This window comes from Phoxinus phoxinus (genome assembly GCF_949152265.1).
Source record: "Phoxinus phoxinus genome assembly, chromosome: 10".
Lineage (NCBI taxonomy): Eukaryota > Metazoa > Chordata > Actinopteri > Cypriniformes > Leuciscidae > Phoxinus > Phoxinus phoxinus.
The window spans coordinates 17,900,693-17,926,302 of NC_136885.1; the positions used below are offsets into that span (position 1 = coordinate 17,900,693).

Consider the following 25,610-nt stretch of genomic DNA (forward strand, 5'->3'; position numbering starts at 1 on the left):
CTAGCAGACCCCAGAAGCCATCTCACCTCCAATTCAGAAAATAACCCTTCATCTCATACTTAAAAAGTATTATTCTGGGTTCAATACAAGTTAAGCCCAGTCAACAGTATTTGTAGCATAATGTTGATATCACACAGATCAAGGTTATGGCGAGACACTTACAATGGTAGTAAATGCAGACCAGTGTTTGGAGGATTTAAAAGCAGAACTGTGAAGGTTATAATTTATGAAACCATGCTTTTCATTGGTGTTTTGAAAACGTACTCGGACGTGTTTGACTGTTGCGCTGGCATCTTTTGCAGCGTCTCGTGCACGACACAGCGCTCAAGTTAAAAGAAGTTCAACGCTTAAAAATGCATCTCTAGACCTTGTATTTTTCCTCTGTTCCACTGACTCATCTCATGTTTTTAACCGCAAACGCGTTATGTGTGAATGGCCCCTAATTCTTTTAAAACGTAATTTATCTGAACTATAAAGTTGTTCTTGTAATATTTAGGGCAGTTTTAATGTTTCAGTTGTTGCACTTTCATGGTAACAAAGTATTAAAATTGGATATAACTTTACACAGAAAAAGTTAGTAAGTGATTTTTTTCACACTGAAATAATGTTAACACTCATTGTTTGTTCTCAACGTTTACTGATTGGCCCCATTCACATTGACACCAGAGATTTAAATCAGTCAAAAAGCCCATTCACAATAAGGACGATAACTATAAAAATAAAGATATAGTTCAAAAAATTGCTCTTAATATTAAAGCATAGCAGAGTTCACACCACAGCTATGATAACAACACAGATAATTTTATCCAGCTGATGAATGATAAAAACATTGACAGCCAATCAGAATCCATCCTGCTGTAACAAGGTTGAGTATTTAAAGTGGCAGACAAGCACCCACAATTAGAATAAACAGAGCGATATCATCCGCTGGTGTGAGTGCTAATATAGTTATCTTTCTTGGTGTGAATGGCTCTTAACTGTCTATATATATTCCAAACTGTAGAGGCTGATGCAGAATCAACCTTTTCCAGGCTCTTTAATAGAGGGTATGTGACGTTCCCCTTAGCTTTCGGAGTGTTTCGCATCGCATGAGGCGTTAAGGTTCGTTAAAACTTACAAAAGTGCCAGATGCCGCTATCAGCTGCAACACAGCTGGGTACAAAACATCCAACTAGTTCCAGGACCATCCAAATGTGAATTTACAGATGCTTATCCACGCGAACACGAGTGTATGCGGTGGGCGCATGAGATAGAGAAAGCAGGGATCCCAAACCGACATGTTCTCATTTATACTGATAGGGCTGTTGTATCTGACTCCACAATACTATTGCAGCATTGTGGGTAAATGGTAGACTACCCCCACCTTCTACCCGCTAGGTTGAGTCTTTAACCTTGACCTCTCGTGCCTCTGCCTCCAGTAATGAAGTCAACCCCCCCGCTCCCCATTCCCTCTCTCCCCCCGTCTATCTGCCCCCAGCTCTGCTGTCCAGCGCTCCTCTCATTCATAGTAAACACTATTGATTTTTCAGCACAGAGAGTAAAAAAAGCCATGAATTTTAATGCTACTATCTCTCCCTCGCTCTAGCTCCCTCTCTTCCTCTGTCATCCTTTCCTTTCATGCGTTTTCCCTCCATCCCTTCATCCCATCTTCTTCTCTTCAAGATGTGAGGGAGGGCAGGAGTTGAACTAAGTGTGTGTTTGTTGGCTATAAACTTTGGATACACGAATGTGTGTGTGAACGGAGCGCTGGCTAACGCTCTCGTCTCGTTCACCCTCTGTGACTGAGACCGATTGATTTTGCTATAAGCAGTGTTGAGGCTATGACAGGCCAGCAGCGACAGACAGAGGAGCTCATCAACGTCCAATGAACACGGAAAAAAATCTCCTTAAAAATCCCTCCATCATGCCACACCAAAACTGGAGCAAGAGATACGGAGAGAAGGACAGAGGGTAGAAGATAAGCCTTTATAAAGAAACCCCATTAAACATCCCACACCGTAACATCACAACAACAAAGATAGAACAGACAAACAGGGCAGACTGCATTTGTGAGGGACACCATTTAGAAATCACATTATTGAAAGGATTGTCTGAAAGGATAATGAACAGACAGAAGGCCATAATCGCAAAATAAGGTCCACGACGCAGGGAGAATATCTGCAATAAAACAAATAAAAATGCATATTCATCTAAAATAAATAAATAAATATGTACCTGCATAGTGGCTTCCTCTAAAAAATAAAAACAATCCACTACAACGTACAAAACAATCAGCCTATTAGCTCAGACAAACAATGCAACAAGATTTCAGTAATATTAATATTTAAAGGCTAAGTTTGTCGTTCCAAACCTGTATAACTGTATAATTATACAAAAAAAGATATTTGGAAGAATGTTGGTAATCAAACAGTTTTGGTTAATATTGAGTTTAATTTTATAGACAAAAAATTATTTCTCAAATTCTCTTCTTTTATGTTCCACAGAGAATAGAAAACTACACAGGTTTGGAACGACATGAGGTTGAGGAAACTTTTTCTTTTTTGGGTGAACTATCCCTTTAAGTCATCTGAGATTCACCATAATCATTTACTGAGCCGCAGCGAGAGATCGCGAGTACGCGATGTGATACGAGAGAAATGAAAGTAGCACCGGTTTCAGTTTTCTGGTCACAGCGTTGCCATGGATGACGGAGGACATTAGGAAATATCAGACCACTGAATGTCGTGATCAACGTCAGAATTTAGTATTTCGGAGAACCATAAAATAGTTCCTCATACACTCTCAGAAAAAATGTTGCAAAAGCTGTCAGTGAAACGGTACACTTTAAAAAAAAAAGTTGTAATGTGTACCTTTGAGGTACTAATATGCACTCTTTAGGTACAAAGATGTACCTTTTGAAAGGGTACCGCCCCAGTGACATCTTTTGAACCATTTTGAGAGTGTAAAATCTGTAGTTCAACCTATTTTTACGACTTTAATCAGTTCTGCTATGTTGCCTAAGCTCCCTCATTGTACGTCTCCTCGGATCCGTTCCACAGAAAATGCGGTCATTCAGCCGTGATCCCTACAGCATTCCTGGTTTAATGTCCATCTGCATCATTAGATGCTGGACACCAATCAAGCTAGTATGCATTGATGGTAATAAACTCACAGTGCAAATTGCTTTCGGGGAACACAATTATCCCATCAAAGCATGTACGAGTAAGGTTGTCAAATTAAAGCCAAAACATCTCTATATTTGGTGCCGTTTTGCTACAGCAAGTGAATGGAAACAATTTTCTCTTAAAGAAGTGATGAGAACATGCTGCATAATGGATATAAACTTAAAGTAATCTGATGGAATAGGCATTTTATGTACTCAGGTGCAGAGTACAAATTGGCAAGCCACGTATTGATCGATAAACCCGGATTGAAGGAAACCCTGTTAACAGGAGCCTGTCTGGGGAGTCGGGCTCCATCCCTCCCCTCTCTCCATCTTAATTTGATTGATGATCATACTTGTCACTCAAGGCAGCATGTGGCCAATTACAAGATTTGTACGGGTAGGTTGCTGGTGGTTTCGGCTTGTGTTGTCAGTTAAAAATGTGTGGGGTTGTAAGTGGGGTAAAACTGTATTTATTACCTTTACTTCAGTGCTGTTTTGTGAGGATTGAAAGGATAGTTCACCCCAAAATTAAAACACCATGTTGTTCCTTAACTGCATGACTTTCTTTCGTCTTTGTGACATTAAAAATAAGATATTTTGAGAACACCGTCTCAGTGGTTTTTGTTTTTTTTAATTCGGCCACACAATAGAAGTCAAAGGCCAGCAAACCGATTTGGTTACCAACCAACATTCTTCAAAATATCTTCTTTTGTGTTGCACAGAACAAAGAAATGCATACAGGTTTGGAACGACATAAGGGTAAGTAAATGATGACAGAATTGTTTTCATTTTTGGGTTAACTATATCCCTTTAACAGTAAATAATGTACTTAGGGAAACAGGAACTTCAGGATCCAGAAAAAACTACTTATGAATAAAACTAAAGGGCTAAAATGAAAGGATGAAGGAACGGTACAAAGAAGGAAGAGTAATCCTGTCACCTCTCTACAGGAGGTATTGGTATTTTCTCAAAAGCAGAAATAGAAATGATCAGAAATATGCCAAACAATACATGCATTTATTATTATAAATAATACTTACACTGTAACAGTGGGCCACTAATGTAATCTAAATTAAACTGTATCTATTAGATCATATAATTTAGATAACAATTTTGTTTGAAATTTAGCTGATTAATAATACTAATAATTGGCATTTTTAATAATCAAAACATTACACCAAACAACCTTACGACCATTAAAAGGGTAAAAAAAGAAAGAAAAAAGCCCTGAAATAAATTCACAAAGCCCTGCATGTGAACAGAAGACCTTGATCGCTATAAATCTTAAATGAAATGGAGGAAGAGAACAGATTTAGGTCTTGAGCTTGTTCATGAGGAGTGAAGGACACAATCAAAGAGCAAGCTTTTATTACACATTGTCTATTGTCAAAATGCGCACGCACGCACACACACACACACACACACACACACACACACACACACACACACACACACACACACACACACACACACACACACACACACACACACACACACACACACACACACACACACACACACACACACACACACACACAGCAGCTGCTGAAAGGACAAAAATTACACTGGTTTAAGCCAATTTTTCACCTAACAGCATCAAAGGGAGGGGGGCAGATTTAAAAAGTAGTGTATTGCTGTGTCAATCCATCCATCTTATTATCCCACACAGTAATCTTAATATCTCTCAGTACATCAGTTTGTCAGTAAAGCCACCATGTACCTGCCATGTCAAAATATCAATACATTCATTCATGTCTATTTATGCTCATCTTTCAGTCAAGTCTCGATCCCTCCATCCATCTACACACACAACATTTCTGTGTGTCTGAGGCGAATATAACAATGTCTCTCTCTCCCTCTCCAACACACACACACACACACACACACACACACACACACACACACACACACACACACACACACACACACACACACACACACACACACACACACACACACACACACACACACACACACACACACGTGCAGCCAGATAATCACACTAAATTAACACAGCAGTGTTGAATCTGTGTGAGTGCTGCTGTACTGGTGGGGGGTGTATTGACCAGGTGCTGTCTCTCACAGATGTGTTGATTAAGGGCCTGTCTGAACAATTCTCCTACTTTTGCGCCATCATGTAGCCACCAACACCTCCAGAGTGTGTTTTTATATGAGAAAGAGAGAGGAGGAGCCAGAAAGAGATATTAATAATAATGTTGAAATATTATGTGAGGTTGGAACAGTTTAAACGTAATGCTGCACCACAGCGGCTTGGGCGGCTGCATGCGTAACTTTCACCCGACCGCGCGCAAGAATCAACACAATCACTGCAGTGCACGGCAGTGTTTCCCAACACTTTTCCTGAAGGCAAGCCAACAGAACACATTTTCAAACTCTCACCAGATTAAACTCATTTGTAGAGACTCCAAGACCAGATACGGATGGTCAAATAAGTGTTGGTGTGCCTCCTGGACAAGGGTTGGGAAACAGTGGTGTAAGGGGCCATTCTGCAGTCCACTGTTTTTCTAAACATGGACTAGATGCTCATGTTGGACCGTTGCTTGAGTTGTACATCTTTTGAAGTGTCCCATGCATGATGCAGATTCTAAATACATGGCACTCAAGTTAAACATTGTTCAACTTTACAACCTCTTCACGTGCAGTATACATTTTGAATGTCGTTACACCAATGAGTACGTTTTCATGCACGAAAAAAAAAGTAATTATGAAAAATGTGTTATAAAAACGTAACTTAATTTGAAATGCTTGATGTTAAAACAAACATGAACTGTTTATGTAAATGAAGTGAGAAAAGAACACAATGTTTGGGCTACATGATTACGGCTTCTTATCAGTGTTGGGTAAGCTACTGTAAAAAATTTATCAATTACTACCTACGAATTACATCTCAACAGTGTAATTAGATTATTGTACTAATTACTCTCTCTTAAAAATGATTGCATTACGTATTACTAATTACTTTCGAAACCCCCTATCAACTTCGACCAGTTGAACAATACAAGAACAGACATGAAACTGCTCTTTAAATTCTTTCAAATAATATAAAATGAATCTGACAAAAGTATTTAAACTGAGAAGTTTACATTAAAAACATACATTTTATCATTGGACGTTAAATTTTGATGTTAAATCTTTCTTGTTTTATTTAGAATTGTTCTAGTTAATACGGTTGCAATTACATAAGAAGTAGCTGTAGTTAAATTACAGAAAAATTAAGTAATCCCTTACTTCAATTTTAAAGGTTGATTAAATAAAAATGTAATACTAATTTAATAACTAATTTAAAAGTTATTCAATTACAGTAATTAAGTAATGCATCACCCATCACTGCTTCTTAAGTAAAATCGGTATAAGACTGTTCATGTACTGTAAATTCAACCTTCTTAATTTTCAAAAAAGTTCATAATAAGCTCTCAGAAAAAAGGTACAAAAGTTGTCACTGGGGTGGTGACCTTTTAAAAAAATACTGCTTTTGTACCTGATTTATCTCTAAAGGCTGCATATTAGTACCTCAAAGATACATATTCATAGCTAAAGTGTACATATTAGTACATAAATGTATTGGAAACTTATGAAAGGGTTCTGTCTCAGTGACAGCTTTTTGTAAAAAAATTCTGAGAGCGTACTGCACTAAAGGACATTTAGTGATTTTGGCTGAATTGTTTGCAGAAGTTTAATATTTAGAGTCAGAATGTTTGATGAATATCAATACATTGCAACCTTGCAGGCACTTATGAGTCTCTCTAAGCTTTAAATATATGATGGAGAGTTTAGTCTAAAATGTTGATCAGCAGTTTGTAGACCAGTCTCAAGATATCTTTCTGTTTGTACTCAGTATGAAGACACAATCGCACAAATGTGTGTGTGTGTGTGTGTGTGTGTGTGCTTGCTTGTAATGGTCACTGGGAGAAAAGAACTCTAGGAAATTTCTTCCAGAGTGAAAAGCAGCAGTGCTAATGAGGGAAAGGGTGCCGTCAGTGTTAATACACTACAGAAGGTCAACCCACACAGATGCAAACACATTTCTCCTCTGCCAAAACTAACAGTCACTAAAAGACCTGTGGGAGTACTGTCACTAAATGAACATCATGACGACATGGAATATAAATCAGAGCAAGAGATTGTGTGTGTGTGTGTGTGTGTGTGTGTGTGTGTGTGTGTGTGTGTGTGTGTGTGTGTGTGTGTGTGTGTGTGTGTGTGTGTGTGTGTGTGTGTGTGTGTGTGTGTGTGTGTGTGTGTGTGTGTGAGAGAGAGAGGGAGTGAAATGCAGTAGAACATTCTGTATTGACATCTTCTTTATATCTATTGATTCCCCATTATGTTACAAACAAACCCAAGCTGACATTTTGTCATTGGCAATCATCTTAACACCAGGACTCGCCCTAATCTATAAACACACTCTTTCACATTCGCTCACACAGCGTTTAGCTATACCAAAAAATAAATAAATAATAGCTAGTAGCTACAAAAAATATGGATTCCATTTCTGCCAATGGCACCTGTCATTGTAACTTACAATGTGCACCACCTTAAACTTTTTAGTACAATGAACTTGGATATTTGTCATTCTAACTTAAATTACATTAAACTGACTTTAAAATGAGTTGAATCTTGTATAAGTTATAAAAAAGTTGAAAATGTATTAACTTATTTTGATGAGTTCAAGGAATGTAAAAACATATGTTGTTATTGATCTTGTAATTGTTTTGTGTATTTTGAGACAATTATTTTTAAAGTAATTTTCTCTAGTTTACTAAATATAGTTAGCCTATTTCTCTCTGTTATTTCTCTCACTATCAATATTTTCTCATCCTCCTGGACCTGCCTGTTACTGTAACACACATAAAACTTTAATGGAGCAGTTAATGGCAATAATTCCCGAGACCACTTACAAGAATAGGTCTTGATTATCTCTTTCTCTGCCTCTGTCCATGTCTATATCTGCTTTCTAATGGGAATAGGGTGTAAAAGCTGCATACATTAGTAACTAGATAATAGTTAAATAGGTTCTGCTCTCTCTAATGGTGATTAAGATACTTTGATGAGGTATGGATATTTCAGCTGGCCGTAATGGTATTTGATATCATGAAATTAAGAAATAAGGACTGCTGCTCTCAGATTTTAGTGGGTTAGCCGACTGTGAAGGTTTGTCTAATGCTTAATCAAAAATATTTAAGCAAACTATAGAATTTGTCAATTTTTAATGAAATATTATTCCATATGCTACTCACCCACTTCTTTGTGAAATAAGTGTTAAGTATGTATATCTAAACAACAAAGTTTACAGCCTAGCTTATCACTCATAACTAATGAGCAACTGCGTTCATACAATCTGAGTCTAGAGCTCAAGATCACCTCTCCCTCTCAAACTCGGTTTTCCATACTCGTTCCCATTTTTCACTGTCATCAGCACCTACTTTCCTTTAGTGGTCCACAGCTTTTTCTTTTTCGGCCCTCTTTTTTTTATCTTCTTTTGACACTCGCTATTTTTCAACGAGAGGGGCATGAAACTCCTCCTCCTCTCCCCTGGCCCTGTTAATCTCTGAGGGGAAGAGGCTCATTATCCTTCCCCTTAACCATCCTGTATCGTTCTTCAGTCCCAAAGAAAGCCTATGAAAACCTCTAAGGCTACCTGAAAGTTACGCAAAAAAAATGTAATTGTAAAATTATACAGAGAACAATGCAATCCCACTAACCACTGTAAGTAAAATGAGGTTGCAAAAAAAAAAAGTCTGACCAAAAATAAGGCACAACACCTTTCATTGTACACATTCTGAATGCATAAAAATGGATGAAAGTAAAATCTTAAGACCTTTTAAACATCAACTTGATTTTCATCATAAGGAAAAAAGATCACGTATGGGCAGATGAATAACTTGTGTATAAATTGTTGGGGTTTAAATAAATGTATACAAGAATTTGTATCATAAATCCTCTGATTTGTAATAACCATTTAATAACCAAATAGCCATGTAGCCTATTAAAAATATATTTTTGAAAGTAGCCAAATATTATCATTCCAAATATTCCATATAATCAATTAATACGAGCTCATTAGAATATGAATAACTGCATGAATAATACATATAAAATAAAAAAATGTTTTACAATAGACTTAAATGAAGCATAACATTTCACACCAAATGAAATGTACATTTTCCCATATGCAATCCAAATGATAAAAAATACATAGGCTACTGCATAAATTATCCAGAAAATAATTTCTTTATAAAATGACAGAACATTTTCATTGTATTCTCAGACTGTCTCATGCCCAGTAAACAGCAGCTTGCTTATGCAGTTATGCCTCTTCTCAATTCAGACAACACCCATCTCCTCCTACTCCACCCCCGCCCTCCTTCTCCATCCTCCTTCGTTCTGTTTTCATCTTTATGTGGCCACCGAACAACCGGCAAGTTCGCGCAAAGAAAACAATAACGGACCATGTCGTCCGTTTGCAATTCGCCCGTCTCTAATAACAATAGTCGAGGTGCAAATTACATTATACACTATGTATGTGATCATCAATTCAAAATGCTTAATAGCCGATCACACGTGCAAGTGCAACTAACTCTCTATACATGACCCTCACACTATACATTTATATTTGTGAGCCAAACATAAGATGTTTAAATAGCACAAATGCTCATTTCTCTGCTCTCTGCAGCTGCTCTGATTCTCTCCTCTCTCCCCTCGATCCGCCGGCCCCGGAATCGATCCTGCGGAGATCGATAAGTTGGCATGAATATTCCCAGCTCACCGCGAGTTTAGTTCGGGGGAGACGGAGGCAGAGGCAGAGGCGAGAGAAGGAGACGGACGGATGCGGAGCCCAACGAGAGACAGGAATATATTCAGGAAACACCTTAACAAAACAAACCCGACCTGCGCTGCATTTCGAAGCGCGACAGTGCAGTGCTAGTTTTGCTGTAGACAAACTTGACTCGCGTCGTTTGGACTAAACTGAAATTTTGGAAAGGGCGGCAAGCGCGCGCGACACACACAGAAAACGGAACATGAGGATGTTTCATTCACACGGTGAACACGGGGATTATGCCACTGAGTGGGGTGAACTAGGGAGGTTTCACCGGATTCGGGATTGGAGGGAAGAAAATGTGGTTGTTGTGGAAGAAAGCCTTACCGGAGTGAGAGCGGAGAGCCAGCGGGGACTTGAGGCGCCAGGCGTGGAGATCAGAGGCAGTTCTCGGCAAGACAAACGGCACCGGCAAAGGAACAAACATGATCCGTCTTCTTGCTGGTTCTTATCAGATGCTCTTTTTGCTGTTGGTTTTTCTTTGCTATTTTAGCAGTTGTGGCAAGATAGGCTATTTTTCTCACTTAAATCATTGGGTTCCGTCTGTGATCCAGGCGTTTCTGACATAAAACAGTTTATTCATAATATAGCGTTTATACTTTCCTTTTTCGCTTGTAGTTTACTTTTGATCTACATGCATAGATACGCAGACGCGCGCGCAGCCCGACTGAATTTTCCCAGCGCGCGCACACAGGCGGATAGACGGATTGAAACAAGACAAACGTGGGTTATTTCACTCTTACTTCACGCTTGTCTAGGCTATTCGTTTTGGTATTAAGCTACAGTATTTGGTATAACTGTTCGATCTGCTTGCCGAACATATATGTATCTGTCACTCAAAGGCATATAGGCTAATTATATGTTTGCGAACGTTTATAACTGCATATCTCGATTCTCCCGTTCTCTCCTGTAGTGTTTCTGTCCTTGTCGACACCGTTCAGCTGGCCTGCTGCTTTACCCCTTGGTTGCAGTCGCTTAAACTTTGGTTATCTGCTTATAAAATAAACGGACCGTTCTGCATTTATAATAAAGGAAAAAAAGATTTCACACCCTGACTGTATAACGTAGGCTATAAAAGACAGCGGATATTGTTATTACTTGGATATGTGGTGCATTTTTTGGTGAATTTATTTGGTCTAGCTCTTCTATAGCTCTCTTCCTTGTTCTAGCAGCTACAGGCTACACATTAATTCACACAAAGTCACTAAACGTTGTTAAAATCGTCTGCTTATTTTGCTCATTTAAATTAAAAATCTATAGAAAAATAAGGCAACTCAACGTGCTCGCCGGATTCGCCCCTCCTCCCACGCACCTTGTCACACGCCAGTAATTAAAACGCAATCAATCGATACATGACTAAATAAGGCAAACAAATAAATAAAGCACGAAAACATCAGGGAAAAGGAGCTCGATATGTCGCTGGTTTTTAAGAACACTTGCCTATATTTCCGTCCATCCGCCTGCGTGTTTTGGTCTGTCTGTCTGCCTGTTCCCGTTATTTGGGAACCCCAATATCTTATTCGTGCACGCTCTCCTCCCATACGCTCGCGCGCTCTGATTCCACGCTGCCCGCAACATTGAAGCGCGAGCGGAGCCGTTACAACTCTCACATCACCACCACCCCACCCCCACTCCCCCCCCCCCTATCTCTCTCTCTCTCTCTCTCTCTCTCTCTCTCTCTCTCTCTCTCTCTCTCTCTCTCTCTCTCTCTCTCTCTCTTTCTCTCTCTCTCTCTCTAACAGTTCCGTACCCCTGTGCTTGCCTCGCTGAAAGGTAAAATCACACATGGACTGATACGAGCTACAAACATCTCTCTCCAATAATACTAATTCACCAAAGAGTAAACAACAGAACAGTGCTCATTAATACAGCAAACCCAGATTTAACATATTAAATACAAAAAAGAAAGGCAACCCATCAGTGACCACGTTTGCATGCATGCACACCATTTTCAGATTAAGTTCCATGTTAATATTTTGAATAAACGAACAGTTGTCTTGACCTCTCTTTTGAAAATACTAATTCATGCCATATATTTGAGTAATTTTGGACAATAAACTAAACAAGTTTACTCAAAAATTAAAATGCATTTCTTAGTTCTGCAAAACATAAATGAGTTCAAACAACGCTGGAGTCTAACATTCATTCTATGGACAAAAAAAAAAAAAAAAAAAAAAAATCCAATATCTTCTTTTGGGCTCCACATAGGCTATATGAAAATCATACAGGTTTGGAATTACATCAGAGTGAATAAATGATGACAGAGTTTTTGGGTTAACTACCTTTTTAATCGGTTACTTTATTTTAAGGTGTCAGTATTACAGTGTAATTATACTTTAAGTACTGAGTAATAATAATGAACTACATGTTACTATAGGGTTAGTGTTAGGATGAGGGTTTGTTTGAGGGTTAATTACACTAATTATGCATAATTTATAGTTATTAATAGTTACTAAATGTAACGTAACAATGACACTGTAAAATAAAGTGTTAACATCAGCTCATTAACTGTCATTCATTCATGATTAATTCAAACAAGAGCACAAACAATGGCAATTTAGGTCATGATTTTTAAAAAAGTTGCTAATAAAAAAGTGTTTCTTCAATGTATTTAATAGGGTAAATTCAAATAGGGTAAATTCAGGTTGATTGAACCCCTATTATATAATTTAGTATGAACATGCAGGCCTACAATTCTGAATGAAAGTTCACTGTCTGATTAATAAAGCCATATGTGAGCTGATGTGTTCAGATTTCTATAAACTGTAATATTGGCTTATTACTGACAACTACAAATCAACCAAATTCTGATTATTATCAGAATATGCAGAAATGCAGTATTTGTTTTTGGACACACCTAAGATTCCCTTAATTTCCCTTAAAGCCCCATAGTTATATGTTTTTCCAATAAACATTGTTTACCAATATGATACAGAACAACAGCAGAAGCGAAACTGGCTGATCTTAGGGGAGCCAGTGTTTTATGTTTCTCAGCTCGGTTCCTGTGCACCCCAACAGCACACATTCCTCATTATACTCATTATATACTGAAACAGGTGTGTCAGATGAGGGAGACATCCAGAAAGTGTACAGTTGGGGAGGCCTCCCTGCAGGACCAGGGTTGGGAAACACTGCTAGGAAATCTCGACATGCCAGCAAACCTCCCGGGGGCCTTAATCAGCGAGCGGCGCTGCTTCTCTCTCCTACCACCAATTCATCACGCCCTGTCAATTACAAACCATGCTGCGGCGCACTTACACACAAGATTATTGTCAATATAGATTTTTAAATAGAAAAATCTATACGCTAAACACTCCAGTCGATAGGAGTAAATCGATTCCACTAGGCAGCAAAACTCTCTCTGAGCTCAGGCTCAGAAGTCTTGGCAAGGACCGAGATGTAAACCAAAACACAAATGATGCATTTTGGAATCTACTTGCCACAAGACGTAGACATTGTGTTGTTTTGCATTGCTAATAAAAGTGATACAATTACTCGTCTTGTTGAAGACCATGTTGTGATCATTTTTGGGAGGTCTCTACGTCTGCAACAAACCGCTTTCCGTCCTTATTTTGTTCAATAGAAGGATGTGTTTCATTGTCCCTTTCCATCTCTTGAATCTCGCTATTGACAGATGACATCCGCAGGTCAAGTGAAAGAGATGAAAAGGAGCGACCGGTTGTCCCTCGCATACCCCCTCGACGCGCTGAGGTAACGGGGCGCTCGGGCCCCTCCCTCCAGTGCTCCTTTCAGACAAAAGCAATTATTTCTTGTAGAATATAGTGTGGTTGTGCGCATCTAAGAGAAGGAGAGAGGGGCTGGAGGGAAAGAGAGAGTGCGAAATTGAGGGAGAGGAAAATAAGATGGTGTTGGAAGGATAGGGAGCTAACACCTCCTTCCTATAGCTGTGCTCTCCTCATCCAAACATACCTAGCTATTGTTTATGTGTCTTCCTGGAGTAATAGGAAAGAAAAGCTGTTTCTCATTCACATACACCAGAGGAGAACTGGCCCAGTGACTGAGCCTGGTTTCTCCCAAGGTTCTGTTTCTCCATTCTGACACCAGTTTGGGTTCCTCTGGCTCGCTTAGTTGGGGACACTTAATATTCAACAATATTGTTGATCTGGTGAACTGACACTGTTGAATGAGAACTGAACTGAGTTGAACAATGACATTATTTTTTGCAGAACTGCTTTATAGACGAAATGAACTAATAATTGATGATCTTTACAACGGTACTGAATCAACACTGAACTGACTTCAGCTGAACAAGTGTATCAACTCAAACTGCTTTGAAACTATCTGTATTGTGTAAAAGCACTATATAAATAAAGGTGACTGGGCTTGACTTGACATACAGTACATGTTCAGTACAGCACAAGAGTGAATTTACACAAGTGAATCACCACAGACCAAAATGTGAATGTGATATGCTTGCAAAATGTCAATTCATTTTCTCTGTTCACCCAAAATCTGTAATATTTTACTCACCCTCGTGTTGTTCAGAACATGTATGAATCTTTTTCTTTCTTTCTTTCTTTCTTTCTTTCTTTCTTTCTTTCTTTCTTTCTTTCTTTCTTTCTTTCTTTCTTTCTTTCTTTCTTTCTTTCTTTCTTTCTTTCTTTCTTTCTTTCTTTCTTTCATGGGGTCCAAAACAACACTGGAGCCACATTGACTTTCAATGTAAAAAGCACTGATACTTATATATATATTTATATCTTTAGTGTGTATCCGCTTCCATGAAGAACCATTAAAATCTATGGAATCTTTCCATTGCACAAAAGGTTATAGTCTTTAGTGGAAAGGGGTTCTTTAGAATATTAAAATGTTCTTCAAACTAAGAAAACAACGGTTCTCTAAAAGGGTCATTAACAGCACAAAAATGGTTCTTCTATAGCATTGCTGTGAAAACCTTGGAAGCTTTGTTTTAAGCGTATATAACACACATACAACTTATGACTTCATGTTATCGAGTTATCATATGCATACCCATAACAAATCCAAACGAAATCCTGAACAAATGTAAATTTATCAAAAACCCAATGAAGAAAAACTTGATTGACAACTAAAAACAACATCGCTTGTGAATTTTCCACACAGTGCTAAGAAAATTGACAAAACGGTTGCCTGTCATTTTGCTCATTGCTTCAACTGCAATTCATTATTTAGATGAGATCACAAGAATCCTTAAAACACAGTTTGCTGCTTGCAATTGCCTGTCTACCAAAGAGCGGTGACAGCTTTAGCACGCAGATCTTCAAATGACTCCACACGAGCGTGGAATGAAACGCATGCATGATTAATGCTGCTGCGTTTGTTATTGATGATTAAACTGTCACGTCTTGACAACTGCAGAAATATTCCATGCTTATGCGCACAGGAAATAATAAATTCTCTTAGGCTATAACACACATTATCCAGACAGAGACATATAGCAGAGTGGAAAGTATGATTAATTTAATGGAGGAAAAGAGCAGGCTGGGAGAATGTACGAATAAGCAGTTTTATATGTGTGCTTGTGGGTTTGTGATTGCTGTTGCTAAACAATGATGCCACGTTGACAGATGAGCAAGTCAGATTAGATTCGCTTTTATCAACAAAATGGAAGTCTAATCAATAATATGTCTCTGCTACATGATCCGTCATGCATACAGACACATTTCAAAGAGCTCAGAAAGAGTTGACGTCTTAAAGATTCTCTGCGATGCCTATTTAGAGCATTATCACATTTCCAGCACCAATTTTAGTGTTTTTATAAGTGAACATACACATTTATGTCTTGTACATCTAAACAGATGGACAGTCATCCACACATACACACACTTTTTGCGTTTTTTATTTTACAGCAGAAAGGCAGATCCATCTAAAGCCTCTGTTCCTTCCTCACTCGTTGTCTCTTTTATTAGTTTTTATGAACTCCCTCTCCCCTTTTCTCCTTCTCTGTCTCTGTCAGTACTCTCAATAATCAATGCTGATATATTGCCAATATCCCAGCCAGTCCCCGGTGCCATCCCTCACTGCTCTTCCTTTATTGTGGGAGATTGGTCCAAAAATAATGATATTTATTAGCTATATTTATTATCCTCCGCAGTGCTGCAGAGCTCGTGTGTGAACGTGCAACCGCAATATTCTCCTTCGACAACCAGCGATTCTTGGTGGGGTTGCAATACAAGAAGCATTTTGCAACAGTCACTTGAAGGAAATGTTGGTATATTGGTCAGGACTGTGGCACTAAATTTGATTTCCTCATTTCTTTTTACTTTTGACTGCATCACTTTAATGTTTTTCAGCGGATATATAATTTAGGGGTGTTTTAGCTCCTGTGGCGTATAGAGATTTACTGAGGAGAGCTACAGCCTCATGGCTAAGTCCTAAGGCAGCCCCCCGCGAACCCCCCCCCAGACCCAAGGCCTTCAGACGTTAATCTACACCTCCCTTCCTCATCACTTCTCCTATCGATTTCCTCTTTCTCTCTTCCTCCCTCGCTCTCTTTCTCTCTCTAGGACACAGCAGGTGCTGCTAACTCATTGGTCAGCAGAAGCGAATGGGAATATGGCCACATTGGAGAACCAGCCATGGAGGAAAAAAACAGAAAAGAATATAGAAATAAATACATAAATGAACAAATACATGAAATTGTATACAAGTAAAAGCCATGACAAAGAAAAGTAGAAAATCTTTATAAAAAAAATACTGAGTTCTTAGAAATGTGATAATGTATTTATGTTGGTTTTAAATGGTTTTTTTTTTGGGGGGGGGGGGGGGGGGGGGATGTTACACAATTTACACAATTTTTTAAAAAAGGTTTCAAGTTAGATACACATTTAAAAAGATGTGCTGTGTAGCCAGAGTAAAAAGTAATTAAAACAGGGTTTTAAATATATTTTCCAGGTAAAAATAATTTCTGAACAGCTATTACGTTCTATTAATCCATAAATATCTCTATAATAGCACCACATGATATTTTATAATCGGAACTCGGTCGTGTCATACAAAATCAAATATCTAATAGTTTGATACTTTGATTTGAAAGGATTTGAAATGACAAATGTTTGTGTTATTAACTCTGAAATAGAAAAATATTATTTTATCAAAGAAATAGGCCTAATAATTAAAGAAATATATTAATATTAATAATAACATTTCTTAGTATAACATTTATAAAGTATTTATAAAATAACATTTAAATTGTGGAAAATTACTTAAGGTTATATTTTCAAGAATTTATTTCTTGAATTAATTATTGATTTTGAGGCATTTTCAGAATCTGACATTTGAACTGATACGGTAAAACAAACAACATTATTAAAGGTATTATTCACCCAAAAAAAGAAAATTCTGTCATTAATTTCTCAAACTCATGTCGTTTCAAACCCGAAAGACTTTTGTTTATCTTCGTAACACAAATAAAGATATTGTTCATGAAATCTGAAAGATATGTCCCTCCATTGACAGCCTACGCAACTACCACTTTGATGCTTCAAACTGTTCATAAAGAGATCGTAAAACTAATCCATATGAATTAAGCGGTTTAGTCAGAATTTTCTGAAGAGGCACGATCGCTTTTTATGCTGAACAGATTGAATTTAAGCTTTTATTCACATAATAATAGATGCATAATTGATTATGAGGGTGATAATGAAAATTCAAACAGACCAGAGACTGTATGTAAAGGGCATTTGAATTTGGCACAGAAATCAGCTTATCAAGACGATGAAGAAAGAAACAGAGAGGAGTGGTGACGCATGACAATCCAAGCAATCGGGGATGGGACATTGAACTGCTTATGTGTGGAAAAGGAAAGAAAAAGTAGGAATCAATTGCATTAACCCCCCCAAAAACATTCTCATTCCAAACGAGATGAAAATCCTGATGACGGGGAAAAGAAATGTGTGATTCTCTCATTCCGCTGTGAGCACATCACAGCAAATGGACAAGATCAGTTCTATTCCCCATGAATACACACTGTTTCAGAGGAGACACAGGCCACACACTCACATTTGGTCAGGAAAGGTCTCTCAGCCTTTTCATCAGTGGTCACCCTCAGCTGTGTCCAATCACTCAGAAAATAAAGAGAAAAAGCAAGTTCTTTTTCTTTATATAGATATCCCATCACCTTCCTTTCCATCTCGCTGACTATTTCTCATTCCTTCTCTGGGATCCTGTGAGCTGGCAGATGTTGATTATTCTATAAATTCTCTGTTTATCTATTTATCTGTCCATCTCTATTGACTCATCACTTCCATTTCAGTGCCGTAGACTCTGTTGTGTGTGGATAAACAGGCCACATAAGGGATAGAGAGATTTAAGCCCGGGATCAATGGGAAGTTTCAAAAATCAATGCTCTAACAACCAGGAAATCAATGAGCTCTAATGAGGATGACAGTTGCGTCCGTCAAAACAATTAAGAGGTGAAGAAATGTTTAACGAGGGGAATGAGGGGGCTTACAGAGAGAGAGAGAGAGAGAGAGAGAGAGAGAAAGCACGAGTGAGAGACAAAGAGCAGAAAAAATATGACTGGAAAGACTTAGGCCCAATTATTCAATTAAATAACAAACTATGTTTTGCAGTTATAGTCGTTGACTCATGTTTTATATGATATGTCAGTGATTTCTTTGCAAAATGCTAATGAGCTTTTGCCATTCTAGACAAAATCTCTACTTAATCTACGTTGTTACAGTGTGTTGATGGAGTCTGTCCTGAATGACTCTGTACTTTGACTGAGGGAGGAGGATGGAAAGAAGGGGCTAATTTAGGGTCAATCAATCAATACCACCCACAGTCTCTCTCTCTCTTGTCTTGTTCATTGTTGAAGGCAATCAATAATAAATAAAAAAATCCCACAGCTTGTCAATTGCTGAACATACAACTAATCACATACTCACACACACTGACAAAGCTGCAATTAACCTATTGATTGAGAAGATGTGCAAACAAGAGTATGCACGTCCAAACAAACACTTGTGGGACTGATGTCAGTTAAAGCTAATTTCCTTGTTGTCAACCGCACATCCCTCTGTGGTGAGCGTTTGAATAAAGTATTGAATAACGTATTCAAGGCTTTTACAACACTATATGTGACATTTAAATACAGTTCTCACTGTTTCTAAAACAAAAACTAAAAACAAAATGAAATGACATACTTATTCTTGTGTTCATTAATATATTTACTACATGTTCTAGATACAAATCTTAAGAACAATCATTCTGGTTCTGAAGGACAGCTAAAAAATGAAAGGGATAGTGCATCCAAAAGCGAAAATTCTGTTAATATTAAACGTTCCAAACCTGTGTGACTTTCTTATGTGAAACACAACAGAAGATATTTTGAAGAATGTCCTGGCTTCTCATTTCTACACAGTGAAAGTGAATGGTCAGCACTATTAACCCCAAAGTATTTCAGCCGTCCGCGTGGCGTAATTTTCGTAATCAGGAGGGTTTGCGGATGTCCACACACACCCCGTCCGCACGTAGCCTAATTTTTGTGACTCCACAGACGGTACGCGTCCAACAGCACATGTGCAAGTGTATACTTGGAGGGATGTATACAAAGGAGTATACTTATATGACTTCAAGTCTTCTGAAGCCCTACAATAACTTTGTGAATGGAACAGACCGAAATATTGGGGTTTGGAGCAAAAGGGGGTGACAAATGATGACTTATTTTTGGGTGAACTTTAAGACCAAGGTTACAACAACAAAAAAATCCAGGTTTGGGATGTCCCAGTGACTACAGTTAGCTTAGTTCAAATGAATTGTAAGCTACTTCAAATCACCATAAAACTGTCTTTATTGTCCTTTAAACCTCTCTGCACAAACACGGAGGAGATTTTGAAAAGAAGTCAGCGATCACTGTGAAGGAGCTACAGAGTCTAATAGCTGAGAATAAAGTTGAAGAGCCCTGCCTATCAATGGCTTGTAAGGGAAGATGGCAGAAGGGCCATTTCTCCAAAAGAACCTTGTGAAAGTATGGAATTACCCAGTTTCTGTGACATAGAAGAGGATTTTGGTGCAAGGTAAGGAACAAAAAGAGCTTTCACAAAAAGCAATAGGCCTATATAATATTTGCAACATATTTGCACATTTAATACACTTCAAAAAGGAATTTAAAAAAAATTGTAGCATGCTGATTTGGGCTGGCAGGAAATGACCATCTTGTTAAAGTGCTGCAAAATAACTAAGACTTTGGCAAAAACTCTTACAATCCAGCACAGCATGCAATATCCTCCACTGAGATTTAGACTGTTCCATTTTGATTTGTGTAAAACTACTTATTCATTTGCAAGCAGTGTTTGGAAGAATTGGGTTGTATTTCTTCCTCCATCTTACAACCAGATTTAACAGTTACAGTACGAACAACTCATCGAAATAAAAAGTAATACAAGAAAAATGGAATAATTAATTATCTGCTTTTTTAAATATAAAGTTACATATCTCACATATCAGCATTATTTTTCAAAGCAGAAGTAAACTGTTTTCTGTGAATTTGCGAGACTTCGAATTAATTAGCCGCTATAGGGAAATAACGAGAAGAATATCACAGTGCAGTAAACGGAAAAACCACTGTGTTTATATAACTAAGAAAACACATTAAAACAATATGTTAAAGGGGTGGTTGAGTATGATTTCACTTTTCTAACTTTAGTTAGTGTGTAATGTTGCTGTTTGATCATAAACAACATCTGCAAAGTTACAACCCGCCCCCGGGAACACGCAGTCCATGTTGAGAAGAGGAAGAGTTGTTGTATAAGAGTACATTTGTGAGTCAGCTCAAACTTTATCATCCATCTTTTCACATGCAATAGAAAGTCACTGTGTGCACCTCACAACAGTTCCTATACGAGCGATTTATAGATTACCATGACAGAATATCCTAATTGAAGATAGTTAACTCCACATAAGGAACATAAATTCATCAACTAACCATTCAGAGACGTCCTGTTGCATTCTACATGTTGTCACTTCTTCTTGAGTCTCTCCATCTTTGTCTGACTCCATTTTAACAGAACAGTTTGTCATTTTAGTGTGTGTCTGCGTGAGGTAAAGCGCAGCTGGTAACACACATGAGCTCTTGAAACCCCGCCCTCTGTGCTGCTCATTTGGATTTAAAGGGCCAGACACAAAACGGTGCGTTTTTGCAAACACTCAAAAAGTGACAATTTAACATGCTATATAAAAATATCTGTGGGGTATTTTGTGCTAAAACTTCACACACACACACTGGGGACATCAGATATTTATTTTACATCTTGTGAATAGGGCATTTTACCACCCCTTTAAGAAATAGCAGTTTTCAATATGAAGCAGCACAATGAGCTGTTTATACAGCTAAAAAATAACTTAAAGCGAACGACACCAGAATGACACATTAAATTGACCAATTGCCGGATCCACTCTTAGGTTGAAAATAATTTGATAACACATTTTGTATCAATAACACTCACAGGCAGAAGATTTTCACTCACTAAAGGAACCTTATTGACACTGAATTGCGATGATTTCTCATCAAAACTGCTGTTAATTTGCACTGATGATAATTGTAAATGGAAAATATATTGTGATGGAACACACGCATGGTCTCCTATACTCTTGCTCTCCGTTTTGTCCATTTCTCTACCTCTCTGTTCTCAGAAGAGTTTGTTCTGTGGTTGGTAGCCTATTTAAATGGCATTTTCAATTTTCTAATCTCTGCAAAGGGATGCAAAAAGGTTTTCTCCATACAAAGAAAAAAATAAATGGAGCAAACCCTTGAAAATGCTCGTATTAATGTGGTTTAGAGAGAGAGAGATGAAAAAAATGAAGGCATTTGGGGCTGTGGGGAAGCTTCCAGAGATCATTTTTCTCAAATAAGCGTCTGCATCCAGTCCCTTTCATCCCTTTCTGAGAGCCTTGTTTTCAGAGCTGTTCTGTCTTCTTTTGCTCTCTCCCTCTTTCTTCATCCCTCACACCCTTTCACACTGCACTTTTCTTATGTTTGTTTTGTTTTCTTGGTCATTTTCTTCCTTGTAACAAATGAATGACCCAGAATATCTGGACTTGTGCTGGAGGGAAAAAATAAGCAAGGAGAAAATATTTACCCAAAAAATCTCATTCTCCCCTCAAAAGTAACATTGAGCATGAGATATCATCTAAAAAACAGACAATGTCTCATACAGAAATGACAAAAGATTAGAGGTAATTTGATCTAATTTTTTTTTTTTCAATGAATAAGTCCATATTGACTGCTTCAGTCACAATGGGTAATTTAACTTTAATGTAACTCAATGATAGGGCAAACATGATTAAATAAACAAAAATTGTGTACTGAAAAAAAAGTATGTCTTATGTGTTACAAGTTCAATCAACTTGGATGTTTAAGTCATTTCAACTTAAATTACATTAAAGCTGAAAACTGCTTAATATATTTTGATGAGTTACAGCAATGTAAAAACATATGTTCTCGTAACTTTTTTTTTTACAGTGATACAGTGCATTTCCATGATTGTTTAATCATACTTTTTTTATTCTAAACATTACATTTTATTTAAAGCTTTTAGTCCCATTGCAATATACCAACATTATAATTACTTCTGTTTGTTTCAGATTTAGTGCAAAAATCAAAAATAAGAATTAGGCTGAATTCATTCTCATCTAAGCTATTGTTATCCAAATACCAAACAAATCACAAATCAAATAAAACACTGTTGTGATTTTAATTTAAAACTCGTAAAGAGAGAGAGTTTTGTTTATCCATAACCAAAACTCAATGCGAGGCAAAATATCTATAAACCATCACAGAAAAATTAATTTCAATACCAGGTACCCAGATTTAAGAAAAAAAAAAAACTGAAAACACCCAGAGCTATAAAGGAAATGTTCCCTTAATACTCCCATTACATGCAGAAAATGCCCACTAAACACCCCATCTGGTAAAGGCCGACTGACTGAGTAGCACAGGCCAGATAAAGGGAACGTCAGCCAAACCTGCTGTTCTCCTTCAACGAGAGAACACACAGGTACAACTCTGGATCTGGCCCGCGAGGAGAGATGGGAGTAATTGTTTAAATGGGTTACAGGACAGGGACGTTCAGACACAGAAAAAGGGAGAGGCGAGAAAAAGAAAAAAAGCTCAAAAGTGTTCGGAACCGTGTCCAAACGATTTTAGAAATACAAAACATCTTCTTTGAGTAGCCTAATCTGGGGAATTTAGACGAGAAACGAGATATTAGAAAGTACGTTTAAAAACAAAAGCACTTTCGTGATAGAGAATAATGTGAGCGCTGCAATAAGCTTTAACTGAGCACAAAGGAACAAACAGACATTTTTGCGAGCTTTTTCATGTAATTTTCCTCACCCTCAGGGTAGCTTGCGTCCTCCCTCCCGCTCCTGTATCCTCCCCTGGTCATTGGCTAAGATGAGTAGCTAAACTAAATGAGCCAGACAGCCAGCTCTCTGCTGCCAGGCACAGGTCATGTGTGAAACTGCACCCATTTCATCAGCCCCCTGCATGGCCTCCAAACCAGTACCCTGATGGGGCTTTTAGAGTGGCCATCAGCCCTGGTTCTTTACTAACCCCCAGAACCTGAGATGCTGAACAAGGCAACTGCAGGTGTTTAAACCTCAAGGTTATAGAGGAAGTGTGTGTGAATGCGTACTGAGATACAGAAGAGTTCATTTAGCAGCTGGGGATAGAGGAACACAGTGGAGCTGGGGTGAAGATAAAGGTCAAAGGTTAACTTTTTCTTTTGTGTTTGTGTGACTGAAGCAAATGGAGAATCCATTTGGAAGTGGGACGAAAAATATGTATGTTTGATATCCACCTCTGTATTTATCCTTTTACCCTTTGCGACTGCTTTCTCTGTTTTACCCTTCAAATCATTTTCTATATCGCTTCAAATCCTTCCCCCATCCTAGTATGACCCCGGGGTCATTCATAAGGGCAAGGTCGTCCGTCTGGGGCTGAATTTGAACTCTGACCCCATCGTCTCATTGGGTTCTAAACACACGCGCGCATTCGTAAACGGCGCGCGTGTCCCTCTGTGTATTATTGTGGTCATCTTGATTCTTTCAACAGCCACATAGCAGCAACAAAATAGAGCTGCAAACAGACCGGCCACACATTCAAACCAGGAGCAAAAGCCACAATTGCAAAGGTCACAGCAACCGCCACAATTTATTACTTGCTGATATTGAGGTTTCGCCGGGTGGATTTTACAGCTGCGCATGTGGAAAGGACAATAATTTCTGATTTATGCCTTCTAAATAGAATAAATAATTTTTTTAAACGAAAAACTTCCACGCAACTTATCAAAAATGCCTTAATTTATATTATATAAATGATGCACCACGCCAACAACTATTTTCTGAAAAATAAGCATGAACTTATTCTGCCTTCTGCAAATCAATATCTGAAGAATTGATAAAGAAAATAAAGAGATCCTGAATATACTGAATACTGAATAATAGTAGAATAAGTTTAATTTTCAGAAAGCAAAACTGAGTACCAAGACCAATTTTTATTTATTTATAGGCTTATAATAAATACTTTATATTTCGGCATACAGTAGGCTATGTCTCATTTACAGCAGTATTAGGATATGGTCATATGCTTTTGATAACATCATATTTCTGAAATAAACTGCCAGGAGTTTTGTTCTTTTGTTAGAGGAAAATTGGATGGGGCCATAATGCTCCATCTCTGTCCGTTTTAATTGCACCGGTGGTCGTTTGGCCTTTGACCCGCGGGGTCGTGAGTTACGCTGACAGCTGCTTATGAAAAACCCCAAGATTGATACCGGACACTGAATATCTGCGGGGCGATGAAAAAAAGAAGGAAAGAATAATAACAATAATAATACAAATATACAGCCTACTAATGTGTGCATTCTAAATTAGTGATATAAACAACAAGACACATAAACGTTCTTCTGACAGACTGAGCGATATTGAGGATCTGTCTGATCATTGATTTTCTAAAAAAGAAAATAAAAACGAGAAAAACAAAATACAATGCCCGAAATACAACCTTCCTCTCACGAAGGAATATGATAATTGTAGGTTAATAGAAGAATAAACAGAGTAAACAATAAATAAATAAATAATTATAGGCTACGTTTGCTCTTCATAATGTAAACAGGACGCGAGAGTAACCTAATAGCCTACAGCGTTTAAGCGTTAATCGATGTGTAGCCTATACGTGATGATAGGCTAATAAGTCTTGGATGGCAAAATAAAATTATCTGATTGATTGGGGAAATGATAGATATTTAGTTAAGCAGTTAATAATTCCATTGTGTTTTATTTTTATTTTAGTAGCCTACATTTAAAACCTCTCTTTTAATATAAAAATTAGTTTTGTTTGTTTGTTATTCTCTGGTCATTCCACGAATATAATGTCTATAATATCTCTAATTAGCAACAACAGATGACTTGTGATTGATAAGTGTTTATATTAACGGCGCAAACTTTCATGAGAGGTTATAACTGTATATATTATATAATTTTAAAAAATGTGATATTGAGATATTGAGATTGAGATATTGAGAGCGTGTTTTCGTATTAACAAGTTTCTTTATTTCAAATTGTAGGCTATTATTTCTAGTGCATCTTTGGGAAAGTCTGGCACTTTGGTATTTGAAGACGCGCTCAATTGAA

At 37.8% G+C, this 25,610-nt stretch overlaps 1 protein-coding gene across 2 annotated transcripts in view; it reads right to left on the minus strand.

Moving 5' to 3' along the window:
• The window catches only part of pou2f2b (POU class 2 homeobox 2b), a gene marked incomplete at its 5' end in the record, with an annotated part of 43,825 nt that extends 22,837 nt beyond the window's left edge, over positions 1-20,988 (minus strand). Inside the window, one exon of one of the 2 annotated variants that reach the window (XM_079625051.1) lies at positions 20,902-20,988. Coding sequence is in view for 1 of the 2 variants with exons in the window: in XM_079625055.1 (XP_079481181.1) it covers positions 10,305-10,404 (100 nt within the window). Of the gene's footprint in view, positions 1-10,304; positions 10,405-20,901 lie in introns of those variants that run through there. The other variant, XM_079625055.1, reaches the window with a different exon arrangement.
• Between the last annotated feature and the right edge of the window lie 4,622 nt (positions 20,989-25,610).